The sequence below is a fragment of the Crinia signifera genome, chromosome 7 (assembly GCF_055691185.1).
Source record: "Crinia signifera chromosome 7, ASM5569118v1, whole genome shotgun sequence".
Taxonomy (NCBI): Eukaryota; Metazoa; Chordata; class Amphibia; order Anura; family Myobatrachidae; genus Crinia; species Crinia signifera.
This window is the reverse complement of record NC_139223.1, coordinates 137631181-137651133: the sequence shown is the minus strand read 5'-3', so window position 1 is coordinate 137651133 and position 19953 is coordinate 137631181. Positions and strand designations below refer to the sequence as shown.

At 39.7% G+C, this 19953-nt stretch overlaps 1 protein-coding gene across 4 annotated transcripts in view; it reads right to left on the bottom strand.

The window, feature by feature from the left end:
* The window catches only part of LRP1B (LDL receptor related protein 1B), a 1445580-nt gene that overhangs the window by 618946 nt on the left and 806681 nt on the right, over positions 1-19953 (bottom strand). For all 4 annotated transcript variants that reach the window (XM_083153866.1, XM_083153869.1, XM_083153867.1 and 1 more), the window contains exon 22: positions 12397-12597. In XM_083153866.1, the coding sequence (XP_083009992.1) occupies positions 12397-12597 (201 nt within the window). The remainder of the gene's footprint in view (positions 1-12396; positions 12598-19953) is intronic.

Below are 19953 nucleotides of genomic sequence, written 5' to 3'. Positions count from 1 at the left end.
TTTGGGGGATAAATAGGTGGGCTCCCAAACATAATGCTCCAGTCCAGGTGTTCAAACCTGCACAGTCACAGGTGGGAACAGGGCTGATTGTATAAGAAGGGAAAGGGATTTAAACCTTGTTCAGTTTGGTGCACATTGCGCTGATGCTCGATAGGAGCGAGTGAGCAGGGACTGAGGCACCGTGCCCAAACACCAGAAACTGCCTGCGGTGTCCTGACTGAACGGCGAACCTGTTACATTATGTATACATTCCACTGTATTTAAAACACACACATTTCTCAGCATGTCATACCTGTGGCTTGAAATTTACTCCATTGCAGGTAAGAAGATGTATGTAGTGTGTGGCTGTATGTGACTGCATGCTACATAGATGTGCTTAGCTGATAATTACACATATTGGGGTTACTCTTGTCCATTCGCATCACCCGTGCGTCAGCTGCCCTCCCAGTTCCTGTCAAACATGCACGCATATTATCTAAGGTGACCATCGAATGATGTGGGTGTTTCCACATAGCCTGTAAACGGATGTTTATGTTAAACCGTGTGAATGGACGTGACGTGTGAGTGGGAGGGCAGGCCCACCGGCATTCGGCGGGTGGCATCTGGGAGCCTTGCAAGGCTGCAAATTAGCAGCTTTGCGAGTCAAACAGAATAAGGGCAATCGTTTCATACGGATAGAACTATCACATTTTTTATTCAGGAGAAAAAATTTCCATGTATTCAGTTTCTTTCTGTTGTATGTGAGGTTGAGTCTTCTGCATGGCATTCTGAGAATTGCGTGTTACAAATACAGACGGATGTGACTTAATGACAAATGTGCATACATCACACTATTACTGATAACGTGTATATACTATTCGCTGGTTAGTGACTATTCAGTACTACATGAAGGGATTGACCAACAAAATGGAAATATCATTCATCCCTGATATTATGGGTTCATAGATCAAGAGTAGAGTCACAAATCATCTGAACAACCATACAGTCAGTAATACAGAACTTCCTACTCATCCCCCTACTAGACCTTATGGAAATATACAGAGAAAGTGCACAGTAATGGGAAATCTTTATATGCATCATCTCAATATATTAGGTGTGTGTACTCAGGTGCGTTGTGATCCAGTGTGCATATAAGTCTATGGTAGACTACCACTCGTCTATATACTGCAATTCACTCCAGCCACCTCAAGAGGCAATCATTGTGTTTATTATTTCTCCAGACTTTGTTAAAGTGTTTGGATTTTGGATTAACAGGTAATTTTGAACTATTGTGTTTTTTTTTTGTATTAACCTGAATTATGTATATGTTTATTATCCAATGAGCCTACACAAATTATTTTAGAGTTTGCATGTGCATTGTGGATAACCAATTATCATAATCTACCACTATCACCTGGAAGGGCAATGACTGAATCACATGCACATACAGAATGCCCATAAATGAACAAATTAGGGCGAACAATAAAATGAGTCATTCCATTTTCTCTGTCAGGATTTTCTATGCAGTTATGAGATTATATGTTTAGTATGACCTTTTAATGTTAATTATCTTTAAAAAAATTCACTATTATTATGATAATTATATATTTTATTTTAAAGAACCTTTGTACTTGTTTTGCATCTTTTCTATTGATCTCTTATGAATGTTTTTGTACACTGTACTACTGTAGATCATTGTTACATACCATCAGACTGACTAGCACTTTATGTCTAGTCTATACAGTAGCCCAAAAAAAAGAGAGTGGAGTCTGTTTCATTCTGAATAGCCTTGAATTATCATTTACTTTGCAATCCAAAACACTCAAAACTTACTTATTTGGGTAACTAAATAGATGCTTTACCGAGTCTATGGTCCTTGTCACAAACAAGCAAGACTAATTTGCTGCATCATGTCTTTATGTTTTGAACCCTTTTTCTTTAGTATCCATCCTCTGAGAGGACCTTTTTAGGTAAACCCAATAAAGGTTGTTAAAAGAAGGGTGGGAACAACAACCTTATCATGATCCTAACATTGTTCAGTTTGTGGCCCAGTTATACGGCCCTCTAAGGCAGATTGCACCCCTCATGAATGAACACATGGAAAGGGCTCAACATCCTCAGAAACAAAGTTATGATGTAAACCATGAGACAAGGTGCTAGTGCTTGTACCTACTACAGAAAGTAAGATGTATGCTCAATGAGGGGCCCTTATGAGATCATAGAGGCCATTGGTCCATTCAATTAAAAGGTTTGACAGAGGTTAGAAGAAGGGAGGTCCAAATCTACCATATAAACCTGTTAAAAGCTTGAAAGGAAAGTGCCAGTCAGCCCTCTTTGGTAGCAAAAACAGTTCCAGAATTCCAGGTACCCATTAAAGTCACACTTTTCTACCATTCTGGGAAGGACACAGATCATCTGACATGATGTTCTAACTCCAAATCAAAAGAACAGGTGCTATAGGTATGAAGTCCAATAAATAAAATGCAAATTAGGTGAAGATCTTCAGGTATGGAGAACAAATGAATTGGAGATCTTCAATGGTCCTCAGTATATAGTTGAATAAAAAGTCCTCAATGAGTGTCAGTCAGTAGGACATGTAAAATAATAAAAAAACACACTTTTGGGATGTTAAACACCCTTGGTGTGGGGGAGTGGTTTATAAGTAGATCCACTCCAGGTTTTTGAAACACCCGTAGAAAATAGGACCACACACGTGCAGATGGAAGTGAGAACAAGCACACACGTATGCTTACTTCAGATAAGCAGAAAGCACACACATGGCGTTTTTTTTTTTTATAGTCATCCTTTTCCAAACCAAAGGTAATCACGGTAACCACGGATAAGAATCGCCATCTCCAAAAAGTTAATTTTTAAATAAACTTCAAGAAATATCAATATTACAGTGTGTGACAAAAACACTAGCACACCATGCTGAGATGGAACCCGGGTACAAAGCGTGGGGGCCAGATGTAAAAGCACACAATGGACTTCCTTTGTATAAATGAAATATACACTAAAACAATATACAAGACATATATATATATATATATATACAACCGCTGTAGGGCAACAGCCGGTCCGAGCATATAAGGTTGTGTGCCTGGACGTGAGCGCCCTTGACACTAATCATGAAAAAGGCACTGCAGCATGCCAAAACGCGTAGATTGTTTTAGATTGTAGGTGGTGACCTGCTTACAGTCTAAGCTCCTGATACTGTAGGCGCCATAGAAATACTCTTTTGTTATGATGTTGTGACTCTACTCAGGTTGGTCATTAAAAAAAGTCTGTATCACCTACCCGGGGGAAAGCGCGCAGCGGTAAAGCAAGAGGTGAAAGAGATGCTACACCTAGGAGTCATAGAGGAATCAACCAGCGAGTGGAATAACCCCATTGTCTTAGTACCTAAGCCTTCGGGTGCTTTAAGATTCTGCAATCTTCTGTAAATTAAATCAAGTTTCTTGCTTTGATTTGTGACCTATGCCCAGGGTTGATGAGTTGGTAGAAAATGTAAACAAAAGGATATTGGCAGATTCCTTTGACAGACACTGCTAAGGCAAAAACAGCCTTCTCTAGCCCAGAGGGCTTACATTATTTCAGTACCAAGTGCCATTTGGTATACATGGTGCCTCAGCAACCTTCCAGAGAGCTATGAATAAGTTGCTGTGGCCCCACAGCTGCATATTTAAACAACATTGTTACTTTCAGCTCTGACAGGGAATCACACCTACCAAAGGTAAAGGCCATCTTAAAGTCTCTACGTGCAAACGGGTTTAATGAGAAATGTGCCACTGGTATGGTGTAAGCCAAGTATTTGGGGTACATTGTGAGCAGAGGACATGTTAAACATCAGTCTAGTAAGGTAGAAGTGGTGTTCTCTTGGTCTAAACCCAAATGTAAGTTGCAATTTAGGACATTTCTCAGTCTGGTGGGTTATTACCGCAGATTCATACATGATTTTGCCACTAGAGCGGCTCCACCAGACAAAATAACATGGTCTAGACCAGTGGAAACTGCTTGGCAAGATTTAAGAGGATCTTAATGTACAGAGTGTCCTGATTTTTAAAAAGTTTGTGTTGCAGACTGAAGCCTCAGGGAAAGGATTAGGGGCTGTCCTTTCCCAAGAGATAGATGGAGAGGAGAAGCTGGTCCTCTAACTTAGCCGAAAATTACTGCCCAGAGAGCGCAAGTATTCAACTGTAGAGCAGGAGTGCTTGGTAATTTAGTGGGCAGTTGAGACCTTAAAATATTATTTGCTGGTACAAAGGTTTTTGTTGGTCATAGACCATGCTCCTTTGCAATGGATGCACATGAACAAAGAGGTGAATGATCCATTGGTTTTTGGCCTTACAGCAGATTAAGTTTGAAGTGCGGCATCACCTGGGTAAACAGTACCTCAACGCATATCCCTTTCCAGGCCGGGTGTGGGCTACGGTAGGGACCACTGGAGCTTTCTGAAGAGTTTGTACTATGCTGTGACACCTGTATGCTGCAATGCTGTAACCACCCTTGCTTATGCTTTGTACCTGGTATGCTGTGACCTGCTCCAAAATAAAGACCAAGATCTCATCTTGATCCAGTGTATGTGATTCCGTGTCACAATATATATATACACGTATGACTGTGCAGGGCCTGGCTTTACTTCTTCTACCTATGAATATATTTGGGACAATGCTGGATAATCAATTCCAGTGTGTAATGTGGTTGTGAAAAAACTGCGGTCACTTGGGCCCCATCTCATCACTAGCGACACTTATCTGTGACTTAATACCAGTAAAATATATGCTGGTGTTACACACATAAATGTTAATAAGAATAATGGGAAGTGGTGCAGGTATGGTCCATGTAGCTGTGCAATGAAAAGAGAAAAATGTTTAGCAACTTGCAGAAAACAAGTTATATAGTAAAATGGTTAGTTGTTGGTAACAATATTGCTAGTGACAGGTAAGATGCCTGTAAACTGAGAAAGACCTTATTTTATACACAAGCAGGTTACTAGCTGTGATTGGTAATTTCCAATTGCAGACCTGAGGTTAAGAGTCAGGATGGAATCATAAATTGAAGACATAAATAACTTGCTTTTTTAAAAGCCTAGTGAAGCGTTGATGGGGAGGCTGATGAGGAGGGTGGATGTCTCAGAACAAAGTGCTGCACTTTCATTTCTTATTACAGAGAGATTCTAAGCCATGTGCATTACTAGCCTGCTATACAGCTGTAACCTGCAATAAATGGAGTGTAAAAATCACTGCTACTTAAAGTTACTGTTGAGGTAAATTTATTTAATGGTTTTGCATATGCCACCTGCATGTTTTAGCGGCTTGTTATGAAGTAAACAGATGTCAGTTTTTTAGCACGGGGTATTTGAAGGAGGTGTATCTCTTTGCAGGTACTGTAGGAGTGACACAATGATACATTAGCACTATTTACTAACTTCTGATTGGCCAATGTTTATTGAGCTCATAGATTCATGCCTAGAAGGTTCTCACTTGATATAAAAGATGAAAACAAATGTGTCTCTAATTGTATTTGTATTGTGGATTCTGAATTGTATTCATTTACATGTTATTTTGAAACTGAGACGTCCACATTTATTAATAATTGTAAAAATAATATTTTCTCTTGCAACTAATTGGCTGGGCATTTATCACTCTATCACCCTTGCATTTATCACTATTTAAGGCTTAATACATCTACCCCTATATTATTTAATGAAACATTAGTATTTACTACTATTACTGTCAAGACTCCTGTTTATGCTTTTCCTACCTAGGGCGTTATTCAATACCACCGGTGAGGGGCTTTCTGCAGTGAGGGTGGATTGTTTTCAGCGAGGATCACCAAAAACAAGCCATCCTCACCATCTAACCCCTTCACCAGCCACTCACCTTATTCTATGTTCCAGCATTTAGCGGTGACTCTCGCCATTTTTGATGGACACACTCGCTGTTTCCACCTCGCTGGAAAAACCCACCGAGATGGAAATGGTGAGTGCAGGGGGGTCAGTTGAATACTGACCAATGAGCTGTGGTGGCGAGCTATTGGCACTTCTCGCCATGACAACTCGCCATAGGCATTAAATACACATCTAGTGCACACCTCCCAACTGTCCTGTTTACCGTGGGAATGTGCCAGTTTTAAGCCATCAGTGTCCCACGTTGGGGAAGGGGCAGTTGGGTGTCTCCACTGCCACCTGCTTGCCAGCAGGGAATAGATGATATGCACATGAGGGGCAGCAGCAGCAAAGCAGGGGCATGGCCTCACATGAGTGATGCGATTTGAAGGTCCCAAGATTTTGGCTGCGCGAAGGTCCCGTTGAACCCCCAATGAAAGTTGCTAAGTACCATACAATACATATTGTATCTGTCATATATATGCTTTGAGACTGACAGATTTCGAGGTACATCTAACCCAACATGTACATGTCAATGTCTGTGGCCTATATTCGGGATTTGACTGGCCCACAAGGCTACAAGGGAAACCACTGGTTGGCCCCACGGTCCCTTCTAAAGATCAGGTTCCAGACCAGACTGCACTAGCAGTGCTGTATTTACTATATATACAGTATATATTTATCAAGGGCCCCAGACCATGCACTCTCTAATGGTTAGCTAAGCCTTTGTACTACTGACCACACCCTTACCACTGCATTTACTCGGTGGGCCCTTCATGCCCCAGTTCGACACTTTATACAGTTCTAAATTATTGCATCTAGCCATAATCAGCAGCAAAGGCAAATAAGGTATTAGCATGCATAAAAAGGGACATAGAGGCAAGAGAAGACAGTGCAATTTTTCCACTTTATAAATCATTGGAACAGCCTCAAATAGAATACAATGTACAGTTCTGGTCACCACTCAACAAAAAAAAAAATATATATTGGAACTTGAAACGGTTCAGAGAAGAGCAACAAAATTGATGAAGGTTATGGAGTCATTGGTTATGAGGACAGGATTGCCAAGCTAGATATGTTTACATAAAAAAAAATAGGCATTTAAGAGGGGATATAATTAATATATATATATATATATATATATATATATAAATACATAAAGGGTCAATACAGTTAACTTTTTACATGATCCATTTACTATGAGGACTGTACATAGGACAAACGGTCACCTCTCGGTAACATCATACAAGCCATTTACACCGCAGGAGATCAGCTATAGGTTAAACTTGATGGACTGATTTTTAACCTCACAAACTATGTTACTCTGCAGTATGAAATGCAGAATGTCAGAAGACTGCCTATGTCTGGACCACAATAGCTGGAGGGGCTTCGGTGTATTGAGTGCTGTATAAAGCCCTCACAGAATTTTCTCCTGATAACATCTCTTATGTCTTCTTCCTCTACACTCCTTTGGGGATACAGTCATTAGGTTGACCCTATTAAGTTTGACATGCATTGGGTCAGCCAATGAAGGTCAACAGGCTTTAATTCGACACATGAATATGTTGACATAGCCAAGGTCTACAGGGTTGGAAAGTCGACACAAGTATTTGGTCAACAATAGGAAGGTCGCCAGTCAAAAGGGCGACAAAGGTGGTATTTTACGCCATCCACTATGGTGTAACAGAAAAAAATAGTGTGCCAAGCGCAGCAAGGAAACTTGGCACAAAGCATGATGAGCCATGCGAGGGGACGCGGTACATTCGGGACAATTTTTTTTGAAAAACTCATGTCGACCTTTTGACTGTCAACCTTCCCATTGCCAACCTAATGCTTCTGTTTACTTCCCGACCCTGTGGACCCTAGCCATGTTGACCTATTTCAGGTGTTGACCTAAAGCCTAAAAACCTTCAGTGGTCGACCCAATGTATGTCGACATAAATTGGGTCGACCCAATGACCCATACCCCCTCCTTTGCTCTGTCAATGAATGCATATTCCCATGTCACGTCCCCATCCCTATAGATTGTAAGCTATCACAATCAGGGGGGCTTCTTACCTCATATACTGTTCCTTTCCTTACCAACATAATACAGCCCCCTCCCCCACCCAACACCTTTATATTGATTTTGCAATCAGTATCTGTGTATCTGTCAACTGCCATCCAATCAGATTCTACTACTGTTTTGTTCAGCAACTTCTAGATGATAATAGATAGAATCTGATTGGTTGCTATGGGCAATCTTCAATAGAACTCCCATCTCTAGTATACTTTAGCACACACTTTTTACAATGCTGTAGACTGTTTGCGGCACACTTCAACCCATATTATACAAAAAGACTAAATCAGACCTGTTAGCAAGACTGCAATTTTTGCAGATGGACAAAACCATGTGCACTGCAGGTGGGGCTGATGTAACATGTGCAGAGAGAGTTAGATTTGGGTGGGGTGTGTACAAACTGAAATCTAAATTGCAGTCCAAAAATTCGGCAGCCAGTATATACCCAGCACAGAAACAAAATAACTCACCCAAATCTAACTCTCTCTACACGTGTTATATTTCCCTTACCTGCGGTGCACATTGATTTGTAAATCTGCAAAAATCGCAGCCTTGCTAATCAGGTTTAAAAAGGCTTTAAGTGGGCCATATTTATAATGTATGGACAGATTAATGTTGTGAGTGGCTCTGTATCCTTTAATTATTGATATTTATATACTTGTTATGTACTGTGTATCATTTAATTATTGATATTTATATGAACTTGTTATGTACTTTGTTTTAAATGTATGTCTTTCACTAAGGGGTGTAGTTATCTTTTGTGGCTGGTGGAAAGTGATAATGATATTTTTCAATTAGTGGGTTTTATATCCCATAATTGTAATTATTTATTAATATTCATGGATGCATATCAAAATGCACATGCAGGGAGCGGGGCTTTGAAAGAAACCTGTCTCTGTTGTGTCAGTAGTGAAGAGATCACATTAGCCGGTTTATAGAAGACATCAGATGACTAGGGTCACAGGACAAGTAGTCAAACAGATATGCAGAAGCACGGAGGAGACCACAGGGACACCAATCACGACAGCAGGAAGCCTTTAGGTAAAATTCAAAAGATAACTTTTATTTTAGGGTGATCAGCCTATGGTCTTGTCAGACACACATGGATACCGACTGCCGACTTTCGGCTGCCTGTCATATCAGTGAATGGAGCCAGGAACTGGAAGGGAATGTGGTTAATACTGCCTCAAGATGGCATTGTCATCACAGGGCTCCCTCGGGTATTTTTTTTTTAGTAATATCAGTCAGATTGCTTTTCTCATTACAGTATGGGAAATTTGACCTGATTACTAAAAAAAATAAAATATAAACAAATTAAAAACTAAAGGATTGGAGCAGTTTTTCAGGAAATGTGCCCCAGTGGAACTGAAATAAAGTTAAAAGGGTGTGAAAACACTGATTTCACACTATTTTAGTAATAATATTAGTAAATATGCCCATAAATAACATTACATTTTTCTTAAAACTGAGGTCTTTGGAGGTTTGACAATTACACAAAAAATAGGTTTAGTCTATGACAGATGCAGATACCATTAAGGGTATGTGTAGGTAAGGGCGACGTAAGGGGAGGAGGGGGTTCTAATTACCTAGGCCCAGTTCTGATGAAGGGGTCTAATGTGGAGTTTTCACCCCAAACCCTGGAAGCAGTAGGAGCTCTTCTCATCAACCCTACACATGCTGCTGTGTGCTGGGGTGCACTGTGGCCAGGAAGGTGCTTAAAGTAAAAGTTGAGTATCCCTTATCCAAATATCCGTTATCCAAATTATTCCGAAAACCATACATTCCAGAAAGTGGGAAAACATTTTTTTTTTTGTTGTTGTTGCTAAAAGCACTACTGGGGACATAATATGTAACTGGCAGTAAATATATGCAAGAAGGTGATTGCTTGGCATTCAAGGTCAGTGCCTGAGATAAGACACAACATACCTAAAGATACATCATTGAAATATAAAAATATTCTGAAATACGGAATAATCCGTTATCCAAAAATCTTCTGGTCCCGAGCATACCTGTACTATTTTTCTGTATTTTTATTATAAGCGGGTGTGGCCATGTTTCCCATGAATAGGCCAATCCCCCAAAGATCATGTTCTCTACCGCCCTGTGCTTAGGAACTGCCTTATTAAGTATTCATAGAGGAAGACTTAATTAAAAAGTTTTCAAAATACATTACTATATCACAAATGCACAGCGTTTAAATAAAATGTTCTTTGACATTGTAGTGTGGAATTAAGGATTTCAAATTTAACAAAATTCTGTTGTTTTAAGGGAGTGGACAGTTGAGACAGATAGATATCTAGATAGATAGAATTATGTTTATAGAAAAGTGCCAAAAAGAATTTAAAATTCAAATTGAAGAAAATTACATATACCAGAACCAAGTATGAAGCATTATCACCCCCTCTGGGATAACCATAATGGCAGTGATCTCCACATAAATTAGGTTTTGCCTGGCTAATGAATTAAATATCGCTTCCAGGAAAAAAAAAATTACATTTGATCATAAGTTTTCATCTTCTTGTCATGAAGTGGAATAATGAGAAGTGTTATATCATGGAAACTTTCACTAGCATGAAGACTGTTATTAATAGACTTTAAAATATATCTATACAGTATATTCACTGGCCAAGTGCTGTTCATGTGATAATGTCTTCTAGATTTACTGTATACACCCACTGTTCTGCAGAAATGTGAGTTCACCTATAAAGACTTACAGTATATCTATATAAAGATGACTTTTAAAAAGGAAACTACTGCAGTGTAATTTGCAGAAATGTCGTACTGTATTTTATTAATGGTGCAGACTTTGCAATGTACAGTATACAGTAGGTCTATTTGTGGGGGAACTAAAGGTCTCAGCGTGGAAACTGGCTGCATAACTCCCAAATAATGCAATAATTATGGACTTATATTTGATAATTCACTTGAATTTCCTGATAAATGTAATTCTTGAAAAAATTGATTTTCTGCCAGATACATTAGAAAATATAACTGTAAGTTCATCTATAGGTTTGTTATGCTGTGTTTATTGTCATTTTTTTTCTACAAAGCTGTGACCATCTTTGGGATGTTTTTCTCAGCAGAGTCCATGCAGATGGCCAGAGCACATGGAATCGGCAGTCTAGACCCTACCCCCCCCCCCCCCCCCCCTCCACTCCTTTATTAAAAATTCTATCTGGCTCGGGGGGGCAAGTATCCCTATATCCTGTCATCTGCTGCAGATTGCAGTGCAGACAGTGATAGACAGCCGCTGGTGCTGCAGAGCAGTGCTGGACTGCCAGCGGCTGCCAAATGGAATGTGAATCCGTAGCCTGTCGCTCAAAGACAGGAGGGCATGCAGGATATGGGAAAGGAGCAAGCGATGTGGCATGCAGGCCTCGGTGAAGGACCGAGCTTTGTGGTGTGCAGGCTGGGCGGAAGTAGTGCGCGGTGTGGTGTGCAGGCCTCGGTGAAGGACCAAGCGATGTGGCGTGACGACTGTGGGGAAAGAGCACATGGTGTGGCATGCAGGCTGCGGTGAAGGCCTGAGAGATGTGACGTGCAGGCTGCGGGAAGGTGTGGGCAATGTGGTGTGCAGGCTTTGGGGAAAGAGCACTTGGTGTAGAGTACAGGCTATGGTGAAGGCCCGAGAGATGTGGCATGCAGGCTGTGGGGAAGGAGTGAGCGATGTGGCTAGAAGGGAAGGAGTGGGTGGAGAGGACACAGTGTGGGGGAGGAAGAGGGGGATGAAAGAGATGGAACTGACACTTCTGCCAATAAATCATTATTGGGCACCTTAACCCCCCACCCCCTCGAGCCAGCGCCCTAGCTCCCCCCAGGATTTGGCCCTGCTCTATGTAACATGAACATGACTCTAAAGTCAGAACTCTCCACCTACTGTACTGTGAATCTAAGTCTAAACTTATCTTTATTCCAAGAGACATACTTCTTACAGTATATTACATTCTGAAGAACTTTATAGATTTTACTTTGAAATAAGATTCAAGGCTGTTATGCCAAGCAATCAGGTGATCCGCAAATATCTCATACAGGGCCAGATATAAAATGGCAAGTGAACCCAACAAATACCCGTTATTCGTGCTACTGTACGTGTCTTATCACTGACAACCAAGAGATGGAAATATACAAACACTTTGTGTTAGTTTGTAGCAGAAAGTAACTGAACAGACTAAGCACCAATATGCGTGACTTTCATTCAATTGCAATACTAGCTAATTGTTGTTTTTAAATTATTTATTATAGCAGGCAGCTATATAGCTTCAACAATGTTTTTGAATTCCTTTCCTCAAGAAGACTTGTATAGATAGTCTACAGTTAGTTCTCAAAATGCTGCAACACTTCCCATGATCATATGAAAGTTGTAGCCAAAAGCAGTTAATTAGCAGCAGGTAAAAGATTCCCATTATGAATGATTTTAAGAACATAGACAAATCAAATCAAGGAAAATATGGTTATTCAAAAAGAAAAATACCACAGATTTCGCCTTCATCAGATCCATCAGGACAATCTCTTCTCCCATTACAGAGCTTCTCAGGCTGCAGGCAGATGGAGGTATCATTAGCACAGGGGTATTTGGGTGGTCCACACATATAACCTTCGCAATTATCCTCATCTGAATGGTCCTCACAATCAATATCGCCATCACATACCCATGCATTGCTAATGCATCTCCCTTGGAAAACAAAAATAACAAGATATCAGAAAACAGCATAAGCCACACATTTATTTTAAAGTGGACCAGTTGCCTAAGGAGTGTGGAGGCAGCCATTTTGTGAGAAGAAACAATATTCAGCCTATCAATTATGGCTCCTTTAGGGCATTAACACTTTGTGTCTCATACCTCATTAGCCTCACTAGTTCTTATGGCGGGATGCGGTTGGCTGGTCGAAACTATGAAGGGCAACAGTCAATAGGTAAACCACTATTGGTCAAGAGGCCATAGGTCGATACATGAAAAAGGTTGACAAAGCTTAGGTCAACATGGTCAAAAGGTTGACACAAGCAATATATCGACATGAAAAAGGACACCATGAAAATGGTTGACAAGACTTTTTCATACTTTACCATCCAAGTGGACATAGAGTTAGACTATAATAGTGTGCTGAGCGTAGTACAAATTTGTTTGGAAAATGGGCAAAACCATGTGCACTGCAGGTGGGGCAGAGAGAGTTAGATTTGTGTTTTGTTGTTTCTCTGCAGGGTAAATACTGGCTGCATTATTTTTACACTGCACTTAAGATTTCAGTTTCAACACACCCCACCCAAATTTAACTCTCTCTGCACATGTTACATCTGCCCCACCTGCAGTGCACATGGTTTTGCCCATTTTCCGAACAAATTTGTAACTTCAATCAGATCTGAATAAGGGCCTGTGTCCGAAGCATGGCGAGCAAAGCAGTCCAAGCGAGGGGATGCAGTACACTTATACGGTGTCAACATCGGCACCAAAAAAAAAACATAAGAAACTCATGTCAACTTATTGCTTGTGTTGACCTTTGGCCATGTCGAACCATGTCCACAGATTGTCTGTTAACCAATAATGGTCACTCTATTGACTGTCGACCTTAAATATATCAACCCTATGACCCTTACCCCTGATGGCTGCCTCCATGAAGACTAGACAATGGGTACACTTTAAATTCATTCTTCATTGCATAAGAACTTGAATATTCAAGAACAACAATTAATAGTTATACGTTTTAGAAGTGTTATGCTAAAAGTAAGGATTTCTGCAATGTCCATTATTCACCTCGTGCATGTGTCTCACTGTAGACACAAATAGAACAGGCAGCACCCAGAGATATATGTAGTGAACTATGGTGGACTTACACTACTCTTCTACATACTGAAGCTCAAGGGGATGGTGGCAGTGCCTGCACAGTTATATCCTGTTTAGGTTTTCCTTTTAAGCATTGTAACTGTGAGGGGCTTCTTGGGCATTCTTTGGCCCCTGCTCTTACTCACATAAGAAAAAGATGGGCCTCTGGAGCTGATCATTAATCCTAACACACATTTTTCTATAAGTTTGATGACATCCCACTTTCTCTAATCAAGCAGCTTATACAGTAATACCATTAATATATAGCCAGAATAGCCAGAACTTTTTGGGCCCTTAGCAACATATTGAAGGGGTTTATGTCAATGCTTCTAGAGAGACACGTCTCTGTGGCAGCTATTTATTTTATGTTCTTCATTTTCTGAACTTCTGCAATATAATTATCATTTTTCAAACCGTAATAGGGCCTTAGTTAATGTTATGCCATACAGTTATGTCTTATAGTAGTGTTTTAAATTGTTTTATGAACAGTAGTAGTGCTATACAGATATTGTACTTCTTTATACATTGTTGTTGCAGTCACACACTCTTGGCGCACCAGTTCCTGGTAGATACTGCTTTTTTTTCTTGAAAATGCATTTTAGTAGCAATGTAATGTTGTGGCCTAGCGATTACATGCCGCTGGTGCGACTATGACAGACAGGCACAAGCGGCTGTACCAATGAGCGTGGCTACATTTGTACAGAAAATTACAATTCATATTATTCTACATTATGCTACATTACAGTGCTGGCAGGTCATATAATGTTACACTGTAGTACCTCCACTTCATATTTTGCCACATTACATTGCCCCATTTCATATTATGTAACATTATACTGCCCTCCAGTTCTTTTTACACCGTGGGCCTTATTCTAGTTCACTCTTTCTGACAAAATCCTTCTTAGATGGACAAAACAATGTGCACTGCAGGGGGCAGATGTAAAATGTGCAGAGAGAATTAGATTTGGGTGAGTTATTTTGTTTCTGTGCAGGGTAAATACTGGCTGCTTTATTTTTACACTGCAATATAGATCTCACTTTGAAGTAAAACCCCACCCAAATCTAATTCTGTCTGCACAAGTAACATCTGCCCCACCTGCAGTGCACATGGTTTTGTCCATCGAAGAAGGATTTTGTCAGAAAGAGTGAACTAGAATAAGGCCCTATATTACAATGATCAAGTCCAAGGTTATAACTAGATAAATTGTAGTTCCCAAGGCAAAAAAGTTTATATGGGCCCTATTTACCACCCATTGCTTACAAATGTATAGAACACCTGGGAAGGTAAGCCAGTCCTCTCAGTTCCATAGCAGCTGTACTCTCTGCACCTATGGTAACTGCATACACTCTTGAGTACAACAAATCCAACATCACAAATGATAACTAGAGTTTCATGAATCATTAAAATAAAAAAATCACCAACAAAATTGTACTGTAAGCAATGCAGCCTCCACCTTTCATGCGCACGTGGGGGGTGTCAATGAAGTATTCCTATGTCACCTGCTTCTGATATTTTGCTAGGTCTCTGAGATTTCTTGCGCAATCCGATCACCCAGGTGCAGTACTGCAAAAAGTATGCAGCCTCAGAGTTCAGCATAGGTCTCGTCTGTTATTTGCAGAAAGCAACTTTCTACCCTTAACTTTGCAAATATTGAAATGTTCTTCACACCAACTTGTTTGTTCCACATAACTGCTATTATGGTTGGGAAACTGAGAAAAGGGCTCATGTGGATTTAATAGCATACTGTATGCGTAAAAAGTAATAAGCTCTAAGCATTTTTGCCGATATGCCAAGTCAGAGGCATTTCAAGGTGCATTCAACTCTGCAACTTACACGAAAAATCCCTCTACTATGTATTTAGCTGTTTAAGACTTATTCAAACGTATTATTTCTGTGATAGCTTTTCGGTCTTTCATGTGGGATTGGTAGAGACATGATGTGAGTCTTGTTGACACATGTTTCATCTCTAATATCAATCATTGCACATCTTCCGGAAAAAAAAAAAAATTCAATTGTCTCGTACTGGAAGTATCACATTTGAATTACACATTGTTTTATTATACCAAAATAAGAAAAAAATTAGATAGTTTTTATCCCACAAAGCAATTTAGTGAAGTAAATCAGCTTAATTAAATACTTTTTAGTTCCCAGCATATAAGAAGGGGGGGTGGGGGGGGGGGGGACTAGACTAGCAAATATATTCTTCATTTCACTTTGTAGATACAGTATGTGATACGAAAATAAAAATGCAATAGTTTATGTGCTATTCAGGGTTTTTTGTTTGTTTTCAAAGTGGAGGAAACAATTTGGACTAAACAAATGAAAATGTAGTCTTCTATATAAGATATTGAGAGGAGAACACACATAGGGGGTTATTCTGGTTGATTTATATCCCCCATGCGTTCACACGGGGGACTGATGTTGTGCGTCTGCGCATGCAGACACAGGGTGAATGCGGCCATGTTGAACAGGGTGTTTGCCGGGCACACACACCCAACTCTATGGGAGTGAGGCAGCATTTTATGGACATTTCCATGCAAACGCTGGATGTTCCCATGGAAATCACCCCGTGACATGGGTGCAGGGGGTGGCCAGCTGCCATCACCGGATGTCAGCTTCCCGCCCGAGTGTGCACGCAAATCTAAGTGACATAGAGTCACTTTAGATATGCGTGCACTCACCACGTCAATGACCATCGAATGATGTGGGTGTTTTCATATAGCCTGTGAATGGATATTTAGGTTAAACATCCATTTGCAGCTCGTGCAAACGAATGCGGATGCGAGGTGGGGCGGGCGGACCGGCATTCGACAGGAGGCGTCTGGGGGACTCACAAAGCTGCGAACCAGATTAACCTCCATAATTTGTACACCTATAATTCATCTATAGACCTATTTCAAGGTTCAGATTATTCCATACAGTATTTTCCTACTCTCCAGAAAAGACCTGGAGGTTTCAAAAATTCAGATGGCGTCCTGGACTCTGGAACATTATGCAAATCTCCCAAATAGCTCCTTGCTTTCTGCTCCAATACACTTCCACAGGGAATTGGGCATTATTTCAGTAGTTTAATGTGAATTATGAGGAAATGCATCATTATGGTCCCACCATCTTCTTTGAAAAACAGGCTTAGTTTCAATGAAAGTATTCAAGTCATATAAAAAGAAGACTCTTCTTTTAGGGACACTTATTCAGTTTGTGGTGGAAAAAGGGCATATTAGGTTAAAAAAGGTAATATACCTTTGAAAGTTTATGTTCAACAAATATTCACAGTATTATACTACACTATATTTAATTATTGATAGATATGGTCATAATTATATAGACTATACATATTTAATAAACTTTTAACAAAAAAATATTTAAAGTAAAATTTTCCTCCCAATTTTTTTTCGAGAAACAAATGAGAATGCCCATAAGATTCTTCTTTTTCTTTGACTTAAATGCTGCTTTTCTGACTCTAGGGAGCACCACCAAGCCATTGGCTAAGGCTGTTTCTTAGCTTAATACCATACATTACACTGCCTCTCAGCTCTCTATGAATGACAGGTTCTTGAGAGGAATCTTGTGCATAGTCCAACCCGTATTTCTGTGCATTAATTACAATTGAAGAATGAGGTACATAGATGTTTCAATTACCACAGTGGTATTATCCTGTATTGGGGAGACCTTGTGAACTCCAGGGAAAGCAGGCAACATGATTTTCCTGCTCTCTAATGAAACAAACCACAAGCTGCTGGTCTCCCAGCAACTTGTGGTTTGTTTCATTAGAGAGCAGGTTTATCCAACAATCCTTGGAGTTACAAAAGGATGCTCACACATATATGACATCATGACATTCCTTATCATTCAGCAAAGATTTTAAGAGAGGTTATGTGTCTGAATGATTCATGTATTACTTCATGTCACAAAAACCATAATTCTTTCATAATAGAAAGTCTGTGGCTTTCTGCTGCATCATTTCTTCTCCTGAAATGCCTTATGATAATATCAGCCACCATTTCTGGGTTAAGGTCTACGTGTTATATCCATGGGTCTTGGAGACAGTAGAGGGTGGTACCACAATAATGTGATTCAAGCCCCCTATATCCAGGAAGCTAGAATACACTGCCAGATGGGCTTGGAGAGCACAATGGTATTTCCAGGAGAGCAGTTTATATTATGTATATGCTATATATAAGTCTGAGTCTGCTGCTTAAATGTACCCTCTTCACATCATGACCTTGACCCTGTCACATGAAACCTGACCTCAGTGATGAGATCACATGAATGAACTGCACTCTCATCTCTTGTTGCTAGGTACAGTCTAATATTTTGTAGACTGTTCATTCTCTATCATCCAAAACTAAGAACATAGGGACTAGTAAGTGGTAAATAACCATAAGGGCCATGGTTATATTAATACACATCTCTGATTTGGACCAGATGACTTCACTGGATCACCTGGGTGCAGGTACAGTATGTACAACTTTATTTTTTTTACAAAGTGAATAGCCTTTGTATCTAATATACACACATGGCTGATATTGGAGCACAGTCTTCAATGTCAGCAGACATACAGTAGAAGGCTGTGCAGAAGTAGAAGAAATTGAGGTTAGACCTAATTGTGCTATCTGGAGATAGCATTACTATCACAGAGCTCCCCATTTTTTTTTCATAAATTCAGGCAGATCACATTTCCCATTATAAGTATGGAAAATGTTATGTGAATACTAAAAAAGTGAAAATGTAAATGCTTGAAGGAGAATTTGTGAAATAACTTCAGTACATTACATTTTGGAGATACTAAATTCCTATAGCTCTTATATTTTGATAAATCAACAGTTTATCAAAAAAATGGTCTATTTCATTTGGCAGAAAGTGGGTAAAGGTTTTCATTTCATTTTACGTGTATATTTTAAACAGGGTCTTTTAAGGGCAGAAGGTATGAAAATGTTAATGAGTTAATTTTTCCTACAGGAGGAAATAGGCTGCTGTCAAATAAAACACCTGTAAGTATCTGACTGCTGCATTTACTGTATTTGTTTGCAGATCCCTAAATATGTTTCATTTCATATAATCCAGACAATTATATAGCCAATTGCAACATATTCCAAAGTCAACAAAAATATTTTGGCTGGGACAGGAGTTACTCATAGCAATAATAAAAAACAATAGCATTTGAAGCAATTTAATTGCAATGCCCCATGCCTCAGAGTCAATACTAGTTTTTAGCGCCTGGTTAACTGGTAGGCCATATAGTTCAAGAAAAACTGCAGTCACACAGTGAGCTGAGGGTAATGTGAAAGTCAATTGATTGGCTGAATGGTTGCTCAGGCCACAAAATGATAGTCTTCACGGCCAGGAACTAGGAGCAACAGGATAACTTCAATTAAAAACAACCAAATTTCCCCAGAAGGCATATACTAGATATTTTAAAAGATAGGGAAGAATAGAGGCTTTTATGATTTCATGAAAAGTTCTGAGGAACCAAAGAACAAGAAATTGATTTCTCTACAATTGCTGCTTCAGTGAGTTTGTAAAGCGAGTTTTGGCGTGTATATTGTGTCAGGTCAAGTGGCGAGAAAGTCACAGGGGACAGAAAGCAGCAGTAATGCAGAACTCACAGGCACAATTAGTCTACACACAGTGCAGATACTTTTGAAATGAAATAAGAGCTTGTTGTTTAGGAAACAGTTCTACTGTATCTCCCTATTATAACATAGACTGCAGCATGCAATTGTAAGTCAAGTCCCAATCTAGGCTAAGTATGCAGAAATCACACAGAGCAAAGATTTGTGTAATTAGTACAGCCCCTTAAATGAATATTCAGTGTTCTAATTATTTCTAATTTGCCCAGTGAGAATTTCCCTAAAGACACCCCAGCTTGTGCATCAACTGATTTAATTGAATATTTTTTTTATATGAATCTGCATTTACAAAAATAACAGTACAAAATTGAAGATATTTAAAATTAATGACATTCTGTGACTCAACTACATTTAAAAAAAATGATGACTGTATTTTGCTAATAAGTATAGTACTGTAGTATAGTGGCTGGTATAGAAACAGCTGCTCGCAATGGACATTTAAATGTGTGCCCGTCAGGGCCGTAACACTAAACATAAAAGTTGGGGGGGGAAACATATTTACGGGATGAATTCCTGTGTTGTGCGATGGTGTACAGCCCTCTCCTCCATGCACAAACACTTCAATTTCCATGCACAATA